Source organism: Solanum stenotomum, chromosome 4, assembly GCF_019186545.1.
Source record: "Solanum stenotomum isolate F172 chromosome 4, ASM1918654v1, whole genome shotgun sequence".
NCBI classification, from domain to species: domain Eukaryota; kingdom Viridiplantae; phylum Streptophyta; class Magnoliopsida; order Solanales; family Solanaceae; genus Solanum; species Solanum stenotomum.
Window position 1 is genome coordinate 8,308,852 of NC_064285.1, and position 10,686 is coordinate 8,319,537.

At 35.7% G+C, this 10,686-nt stretch overlaps 1 protein-coding gene across 1 annotated transcript; it reads right to left on the bottom strand.

The window, feature by feature from the left end:
- LOC125863283 (protein ROOT HAIR DEFECTIVE 3-like) lies at positions 1–9,518 on the bottom strand. The gene is made up of 22 exons (XM_049543465.1): positions 9,359–9,518; positions 9,140–9,206; positions 8,961–9,063; positions 8,318–8,388; positions 8,152–8,215; positions 8,020–8,085; positions 7,855–7,902; positions 7,714–7,776; positions 7,571–7,627; positions 7,244–7,402; positions 7,091–7,159; positions 6,896–6,987; positions 6,198–6,276; positions 5,318–5,483; positions 4,958–5,082; positions 4,149–4,411; positions 3,964–4,060; positions 3,712–3,873; positions 3,215–3,319; positions 1,510–1,604; positions 955–1,051; positions 1–531 (listed from the first exon to the last, which is right to left on the bottom strand). Exons 1-22 carry the CDS (start codon positions 9,516–9,518, stop codon positions 370–372), a joined length of 2,370 nt encoding a protein of 789 aa, XP_049399422.1. The 3' UTR covers positions 1–369.
- Between the last annotated feature and the right edge of the window lie 1,168 nt (positions 9,519–10,686).

Sequence of the window (10,686 nt, forward strand, 5' to 3'; positions counted from 1 at the left end):
TATAAATTACAAAATCACAAAAATGATCACATCTCATTAATACAGTATATATTTTTCATCGGTACCTTAGTTTTTTTAAAGACAAAATTGGTGGCAAACAAGAAAAACATTGGAGGACCCTCTTAGTTTATCCCACAACTAAGTTACTTGGGCATCACAAGACATCCTATAAACATAAGAACTTGCTGCCACAGAATATTAGAGACTGCTCTACAAACATGACTTGCTTCCCAATGTAGATCCAAAATTTAGATTTTGAAATGTATATATATTTCCATATGTATTTGTTTTTCGCGCATATATGTAGAGTTCGACCCCAAATCATTGGATTCTGTCAAACAAACGAACCCGTTGTTGATCCGTCACTCTTTACATCATTTTGTCATCCTCGTTATCATTCCCCTTTGATGCAGGAGTAAGATTATGTTGAGGTGCAGCGTTCGTCTTCCTTTGTCCTGCTTCTGCCAGTCGTCTAAGAAGATTGGTGACTGTAGGAATGAACTTTGTTGCTAAAGAGAGAAATCCAGGAAGCTGTCAACACATGTATACAAGATCAGGTAACAAAAAGATTTTAACTTTAAAAGCTTTCCACATTGTGATGTAAGAATTGGAAGTGCACCAATCACGGTTTTGTATCAAGTCCATTTCGTCCAAATCTAAACGATTAACTCTAAAAATGTTGCAGAATAGGAAGGAAGTTACAAATGCGTCTCGTTATGTAAGATTACAACTAATTTGTATTGGCAATTGTAGTTTTGAATGAAAACAGAAGTCTAGAAAGTCAGCTGCAACAGTAAATGATATGAAGTATCATACTTTATGACAATGGAGGAAGTTTACAATGATAATACTCTATGTGATCAGCAAAGATAGAGAGCTTGTACCAGCTACTTGGTCAAACTGCTTCTAATACAACAAAACTGAACTCTTTAACGAATCAGATTCAATACTTACAGCACCATTGCGAAATTCACCAGAGATGTCCAGTTGCACCCAGAGGGCTTTCACTAGTAGAAAGGCAACAAATATGACTCCCAAATACAAAGGATTCCTGGAAAGAGTAAAAACCAACATGAGCTATGGGATCACGGTGGGTACACCCCATCATCGAGAGGATATAAAAGTCTCTACTCGTCAAACTAAGTGGTATCATGACTAAGAGTGTCAATATTAGTCCAAATTTCTTAACCCACCCAAAACTCACAGGTTAAGATAAATCCGTCTTTGAATTTGATATGGGCTAAAAGAGTAGATCCTAACAAGTTAATCTCAACCTCCATTTCAAGGCCTAAACTAAAAGTACTGAATAAATTACTCAATTCACTAGATAGAGAAGGAAGAGAAAATAGAGAAACTTCTACCTTATTCTAACATTAGATTTAGAGGTGGTCTTAAGTTGGGCAGGTTGGGTTATGATCTGCTATCGAATAAATATGTGACCAAACTAATGTGTACCCGAGCAAATTCAACTGTACTTCTTACTCATGATCCACAAGTAGGAAATGGTACCTCAACAGTGTCATGAATTCATTGAACCCCAGAATAAGCAACGCGACAACTGCCCATGGAGGTGGTAACCAATTGTTGTTCCTCTTGCTGGCCTCCTGAAAATTTAAAAATAGACAATCAGAAGTTAAGCACAAAGGAGTCTAGGAGTCTAATAATATTACAACCCTGAAGAGAAAATTATATCTTGATGAAAATATCAAATAGAGACGTCATAACACATGCTAAGAAGAACTGCTATGTTAACATACAATTGACAGGCTCAGAGAATCGTTGGAATCAAATTAAAAGGCAACAGGGTAACATAAGTCAAAGCTGAAACTTTTCTTAAGCCAGTGATAAAACATTCAAAATTGTTTGATTCAAATGTACTGAAAAGTGTTGTCAAATGCGAAAATGATGAAAAAAAAAGACTTTAAATGCAAAGTGCAATTACCATGATCGCTTTAGTTAAAAGGTGCAAAATGAATAATATATAAAATATTAAATGTATGTGTGTATATATGCACATTCATACGTTTAACTGATGCAAGAAAAATAAGTAGAATCAAACAACAATTATGTGAGTAGAGCAACTGCAAGATTTTCAATTAAGTGAAATACTAAAATACATATGATATAAAAACATCAAATTTGGAAAACCATCCTTTATTTCTGATGCAAATTTAAAATTTCTAATATAGATTAAGTACCTAGTTTCTTTATATTTTCTAAATTATTGTTCTTAATCACTGGTATAGTTATCCAAAACATTCTCCTCCTAGTAAATTGGTCGGATGACTCATAGGTACATATACCAAACCCTTTTTATTTGATTAATTTCATTAACATATATCATTTTGATGGACATTGTATGTGATTCAGTGTTACAATTTTCAAGACTATACACTTATTAACCTAAATTAAGAAAGAAACATTAGTTGGTTTGTCATTGTTAAGGTGCATGCCTTGGTGCCTCCCGCGGCAGGCACCTATCTTTGCAAAGCGCTATGACTGTGCTATGCCTCATTTCAGGACTTAGGCATGCCTCAAGATCACTTTCCCCTGAGCTGAAAATCAACTAAAGGTAGTGTTAAGCTATGCAACTTGGGCATAACTCAACCCTAAAAGCTAACTCATGAGGGGAATAATTGTCAAGTCTATTAAAGAGACCACTCAGTCCTTTAAGAGTATGTGGGACTCTTCACACACACAAACCCTCATGCCCAGGGTTGGACATCTAGAGCATGGACAATTTATTATGGGACACAACATAGGAAATAAGAATTGGGACGGGTAGTACTCTGACACCATTTTAAGATATGACATTTGGGCGTAACTCAATCAAAAGGTAGCTTACGAGGGAGGATTGCCCAAGTCATATTAAAGAGACCACACATCCCTTAAAGGGCCAATGTGGGATCTTCAGGTAGGTTTACTCCAACATATCACCACTCAAAACACTTTTACTCCTAGCACAACAGGTAATCAACCACCAAGTACAAAAAGGTACCCACCCCCTCAAATTCTTTGGTACATAATTATCAAATCTCTGAAGTTTAATGTACAAAATTGCATCAAATTTATTCCTAATAACATTCTGTAGCATGTTTCCAGCCACCATCGTATATGGAGTTTTAGAATCTGCCATAATGACAAAGAAATTAAGTAGAGAAAAAGTGAAGTCCTAAAAAGCACATAAATGTTTGCAGGATGTAGGATAACGTGCCTGAGCAGCAATGGCTTGTGTAACAATATATTCAGTCTCAGTGTTAAATTGCTTCCACAATGATTTGCATTGGATAGGTGTGATCAAAGTTTTTGATGCAGAGACCTGCAATCAAAAGTTAACCAGAAGATGATATATGATAGGTCAAATATGGAGAAAAGAAAGATTACTCAATAGAAGTGTAATTTCAAAAGATAAACATTTGCATGCATCTCTCTGATCTTGCAGGTCTAAGTACCAAAATGAGAAAGGTAAACAAATGCAAATGTCGGACCAAGCTGCAAGGTTTGCACAGAAGGGTATATAAAGTACTGCACTGTTACGTCCCAAAAAAATAGTACTGCACTGATAAAAATTGACAATTTAGTTGATGTTTCAAAGAAAATATTCAAATTGTATGAACTCTATGAAGTCACTTTGACCATAACTTGAATAATCTTGCTCTCTTCTTGTAAATAACTTCTAAGGAAAACCAAATTATCGACTAAGCAAGTTACCTCATTCCAAGTGCTAGAGGCCAGAGGATCAAGTGATTCAGTGCCTTTTTTGGTTGAAGCACCTGACTTTCCATCCCCAAGTGCAACAGTCAGTGTATTCTCTATGCTATCACGTTCATCTTCCAGACGAATTGCAGCCATAACTGACATGAGCTTCAAAGACTGAGGATAGAATTAAAGAACAGAGATTTATGTGATATTCAAACCTTAAACGACACCAGAGAAAAGAAAGATAAATTCAGTCAGTCATACAGCTGATCTGGCAGTTTTGGTAATAGCTCGAATATTTTCCTTTCCAGTCCAAATACGTGGCATTGAATCAGAATCATAGCTAAACAACATTGAAAACCTGTCATAATTTTCAAGTCAGTAGCATATATTTTGTATAAAAGTATTCAATGTCAGAACTCCAGAACAAGACGATCAAATATCAGTACCTATCCTTCATACGAATCAAAACCCTTCCAGCTTCTTCCTTTGTCTTTGCTTCAACTACTCCACGTGCATAATCCTTCAATCTCAAAACCATACTATCCTTTGCTTGTTCATCCATTTCAAAACCAGAAAGTGCAGCCGAAAAACCAGTGAGTGCTGTGTCAGTCTCACGTTGAAGCAGTTTTCTCATTGCTGGCCATGTATCGTCACCAGCTCCATCTAAAAGACCCTCAACAGGTCCAGCTAATGCGTCATTTAGTTTTGTCTAGACAAAAACTCTCATTCAGTGCCAGCATAACTACATCTAAAGATACAGTTGATCTCAAAAGGCTTCCCTCAGTTATTGTTGTACTCCCTTCGTTCACTTTTACTTGTCCACTATTCCAAAAATAGATTTTCACTTTTACTTGTCACTTTTAACCTATCAAGAAATGACAATTATTTTTTTCCAATTTTACTCTCAACATTAATTACTTATTTCCCAAGATCGAAGACTATTCATCAATTAATATGGGTAATGTGGTAAAATATTAATCATTGTTTCTTAAGGGACGTGTAAAGTCCAAAGTGGAGTGAACGGAGGGAGTATCATCTAAGATCCAGTTGCAACAAAGTAGTAGTGTTGTAATAGCCATTCAGCTATTAGATGGAAATGCATTGTCATATTAAACTTCTTTTTCCAGGCAAATGTCAAATTAGTTGGATCTAAAAATACCAGTATCAAACATTACCAACGGATTCAAGCCCGAGATTTAGTAAATTTTGAGATGTAGCACAAGGACTAAAATATAAAGGTTATTAAACTTCATACCTCATAAAGAGTAGTAACTTCAGCCAGCTTGGCAGTACGAGCTTCAGCGATATGAGCATCTATATCACGCTTGAGCTTATCCCTAACTCTGGACGAGTCCCATTTTGCTTGGTCAATAACAGCATCTGCAAAATATTGTATCAGTAGACTTGTTTCAAAGAGCAATCTGCTGGGACTAGCTCAACATATTACACTAGGCAAATATATCAGCCACTTATGTTTGTCTTTGTTCACTTTGATAACTACAAGCTCAGCTAGGTGTTCGCCAATGAGTAATCACTACTGACAGATAAGATGATCGTGTCTTTGGAAAAGATTAAATTGTAGTGGGGTTACAGCAATGACAGATTATTCCTGTACCTGCACATTCTTCATCAAACTGGGACATAAAAGTCCCAGTGCACTCACGAGCGGCCATTGCGAACCCTATACCTCCCTTCAATTCCTTATCAAATGCTTCTTTGAATCTTTGCAAAGTATCAGATCGTATGCGTCCCAGCATAGATTGGTAGGCTGGTTGGATGAGCTACAAACAAAAAAGGGATGAATTATGAGGTTGGTTAAAGAAAATGTTTTTTCTTGATTAGAGAAGATGCCCATCTGAGAGGGAGTATGATGTATGCAGCATTCCCTGCATCAAGTTGCATATTTCTGCAATCATCAGCATAGTTGCATGAGAATCTTTATTGTATAGGTATAATGAAGATTAGTTGATACATCACTCCAAGGAACAAACTGGAGCTACTTTGTTAGCAAAAGGATTGCTTCCACCATACCAAGTGACAATTTGAATTATTTTAATAAGCAAAAGGGTATTTCCATTTAAAACTTTCATATCCACACATGGTGACATTTGAATGTAGGAATGATGGAAAATTGTTAGGAATGCAGATGAAACTCATGGAAGAGTTTCTAAACTTCAATGTGAAATTTTCTGTCAAACTAAAATCCATTGTTTAAATAAGTTTTCCACTTCCACTTATGGAACACACAAGTCAAACTGACTATCTTAAATTTGCCTAGTCAAACTCCATCATATAGACTGAAATGAAGGGAGTATAATTTTTTCTAGTGGGGATGGAAAATGCAATGCCATCAGCAGTTCATGAAGTAACTGTTACATTAGAATTGGAAGTCGTTAGGTATAGGAAGTCCTAGTAGCTGTCATCAAACAAAAGAAATCCACCAAGTTTTGAACAGTGAAACAAGTTTAGAGGAGAGAGTTGTCTAGAGCCACTACCTGAAGCAATTTCTCTTCCAACTGCTTTCTCTTTGAAGATCTCACTCCTTCGTCAAAGAATGTTGCCTCTGCGTCATATCTGAAAAGGAAAAAAAATCTTATACTCTGCTACGTGCTTATTATTGTCAATATGCATACAAGTTCGTAGCATGTATATCAAGGAAGATGAGTATAGAATTATGCACATACGAAACATGATTCGGCACAATTCCAGAATGATGCACAGGTTCAACTTTACTTATAGCTTTAAATTGTCAGTCTTCCCTTTGTCCTAAACTCTCTTTCACATTACAACTTCCTTCATGTGTTTTTAAAAGTATTACCAGGTATGCATCCAGGCTCTTTACATTGAACTACACCAGGCAAACCCAAAACTAAGACGTATCAATAACACAATACCATAGCCTTAGTAACAGTGCAGTGATCAAACATAATTTTGTGGTCCCCTCTCACTGCAAGAGTGCTCAAATGCATCCTTCTCGAGAGAAGAAGAAAGAGAACATTAAGAAACATCACCATATAGATATGCTTCCTCAGACATAAAGATACTCCTTCCGATCGTCATTTGGTATCTGAAACGTAGTACAGCTACTTTGGTGTGTATGAGAAAGAATGAGAAAGGCAAGAAACTCATTTTGACATATGAAAACATACATGCATAGAGCTATAAAGCACGCAAAATGAGATAGCATTCTTACTCAGATAAACAAGTGTTCAAAATTGAGCTAAGCTTCTTCCCAAAGCCCCCCACAGGATGAGATTGCACGGCCTCTTTTAATTGACACCACTCCTAAAACAAAAGATAAATCATTACATGTGAATACCGATGTTCAAATTGGTTTATGAAAAAGAACAATGTGAAATTAACTAAATATTTAATGCAATTCAAATACCTCATTTTTCATGAAGGAGTCATATTTTTCATTGGAGATTTCATCACAGCGCACTGTAGCTACCATAACCTGTATTTAGTTTAAATCAAGCACATCAACAAGGATATAAATGATCAGTTGAAACTTCAATTGAGCAGATTCAGGGTACAAAACCTTATGGGCAGGGAGGTCAAGGTCCCTATTCTCTTTTATAACCTCCCACATATGCTGCGCACTAAATGAAAAGCCTGAAGCAGGAACTACTCCCCGTCTATCTCCAGCAAGACCTCCAGGTGCAATAGAATGAAAGAATCGCTGTCTTAGACTAGCCACCTTTACAAGGATAACAAGGATAAACATAATCTAATAACCCAAAAGCTCAAACAAAAAAATTGGTAATCTAAGTATGTCGGCAAACACTATATGCCCAACCAAACAAATTCAAAATAGAGTAATGAAGACGGGGAATCAACTAATTTCCAGTAATTGATTTGTGTCTACCTGCTCTGTAAATTGCTCTTCCTTCTCTTCATAACTAGAAAGAGCAACAACCTCAACCTGGACATTCAATCAATTTCATTACATACATATGCATAAGAGATGCAACAAGAAATACATGAGAGATCTTAACTGAAGAGACTCACGTTAAAAAATTCACTTAAAGGTGTTTCCTCGTGAGCTTGCGGTTTTGGGACGGAATCCCATATCTACATCAAATAGAAACAAATAAGAATCAACAATTGAGTCCACAATAATATGTATACTATGAAACATGGATATGATACCTTCTGAATATCTTCCCTTAAAACGGGCTCCAAATTTTCAAGGGGAGTCTACAAATACAATGGGAAAATCAACTAGTTATACAATCTTTTCAACAATCACCAGATACAATCAATGTAGGAATATCTTCAACTGAAAAATCATACATGAGAGTAGAAGGAACCTACCCTTGTTTTATCACGTATAACAAACAGCAGAGTCGTTTTTCGAGGACTAAATAACCGCATCATAACCTGTTAAGGTTAATTGGTAAAACAGTGAATCAAAATATTCAGACAAGGTACCACCTTGTACTATACCTGAAAAACAGTCTTCAAAAGAGGCTTATTTGCAGCTTGTTCACGGCCAATATCATGACACCACCTGAATTTGAAACTTATAAACAACTTGTCCATTTGGATATTCTTTTTTCAGGTTTTAATTTTTCTCAAGGGCATGTAATTCACACACTAAAAGAAAACTTACATATTGATTAGCACAATATCAGAAACAGCTAGCGCAAATAGGGCACTTTGCTTCTCAAATGTAGTGTCATCCTATACCAAACATAAAGTCTGAATGAGATATATAGAGAGCGTTTGATGAGCATTCATAGCATGAAACTTGGTGGCTACAAATCAATCATAGAAATTTGAAAATCACCAATACAATATAGAGTAGCTAACAGTGGATACATAGACAGGTTTAACACAGAAATGAGTATGTCGACAAAGAGATGAGGAAAGTCAAATTTAAAAGATCTCATAAACCAGCAAATCCATGGAAATTGTTCCAACAAAAACATCTTGTTGAAGATTGTTCTCAATTATCTCAGTGAAGCATTGTTGAACGCATCAAAAAGGAAGATGTGAAGATTGTGGATACCAAATTGGAATAAACCACATCATACTGTAAAGGTAGTAGGACAAGGCAGAAAAAGGACAAACATTGTCCATATTAGGATGCAATAACTATACATATGCAGCCACACAATACGGTACAACACTTCGGGAGAAATACAAATGGTGTTTTACATATAAACAGTCATAGGAGCTACATTGAAAGCCAAGCATGGGAAAAAAAGAATGCGGGAAACCAAATCATCATCGAGAAAGTCAGTTCAACGAACCTCTCCACGCTCTCTCCCATCAGTGCCCTCTAAATCCATAACAAGGGTGCACGGCTCAATCCCAACACATCGACCCATCCAGATACCCTTTGTGGTTTGTGACCTGAAAGAATATTAATAATTCTCACTTTTATAGGATACACAGAATTACTATGATAAGCTAAATGACTAGCCCATACCTTCCTTTATAAGCATCCATCTCTCTAAAGTTAGTACCAAATAGATGATTTAACAGTGTACTTTTCCCTGGAATGATCTCATTCGAAGTTAGCGAGAGGAATGAAAATTGAGTCAACTAAGAATACGAACAGACAGTCCAACAAGATAAATTTACATTAGTAGATTACAAACTGAAAAATGGAAGATAACAATTATGTTCATCTAGAAAGAATTAATACCGCTACTTTGTGGGCCCATGATGGATACTATAGCATATGAAAGACCACACTCTGCCAATTTAACTTCCTTTATGAAACTTTCAACTCCAGTAACATTGAAGACTCCATCCCCATCAATGAGGTGGGTGGAGCAACATTCATCATTTTTATCTGAAAGCATATGTTATAAAGTCAACAAGAACCCAACTTTAAAAAAGCCTTAGATTGAACCAGCATCCATTGTTTGGAAACAAATAAAATCCACAAGGTAGCACAAATTCATAATTCTATATAGTAAGATAGAAAAGAGAAAGAGTTCACATTTCATCCCAACTGAAGGCTACAGAGTCGAGCTCTAAGTAAGAAGGTACATCATATCAACCCATAAATAGGATTACAAAAATTGTACTATTCTCTATTAGTTCAAAATTTTATAAACTAAAACATATACATGTATACTAATTATTAAAACCAATCCTTTTGGTATTGAAGTCCTTGCATAACAACATTTGTATTACTACTATTTAGTGCATAACAATCCGTATATTATCACCCCAAGGTAACTAATTCGCAAAGCATACCTTCCCTACTCTGGCTGTCTGGCACATAAATATAAAAAAGAAAACAATAACATACCTAGTGTAATTCCACAAGTAAAGTATGGGGAGGGTGGTGTATACACAACCTTACTCCTACCTAGAAACGTTGTTTCCAATACACCCTCGACTCGAGCAAAGCATAATAAAATCATTAATGAAAAGGAAAAAAAGAAAAACATTTCCCAGAATTACACTTATTACATTGCCAGGGGAAAATTAACATGCAGAAGATGCAATGCATTTTTACATTTGGCACAATATATTCAATAGCGGAAGGAAACCCACCAATTAAATGATCCAAAATACCCAAAAGAAGAAATAAAAATCCAATCTTTACACATGAAATACATTGAAGAAACAGTGGATTGGAAATGGAACAGAGCATGAATTGAAGGCATACCCATATCAGATCAATGCTTGTCGATTGCAAAAATACTATTTACAATAAATGCGATTTCTAGGACAAAAAATTGAGCTCCATAACCAAATGATTCAATCTTTAACCCTACACAATTTCCGTCTCAGAAGAATACTGCGAAACTTTTGAAAAGGTCGTGCATGGATCCCGCTCCCACGTCGTCGTATCGAATGTAATACCCCTCATGCCATTTGTAATTTTTTCATATAATTATTGTATTTATATATATATATATAGTTTGTCAAAATATATAAAATTTATTTCAAAAAAGTTTTTAAAGATTTTATTGAGAACATTTGAGGTGTCTATTTTTGTTTATTGGTCAAAATATA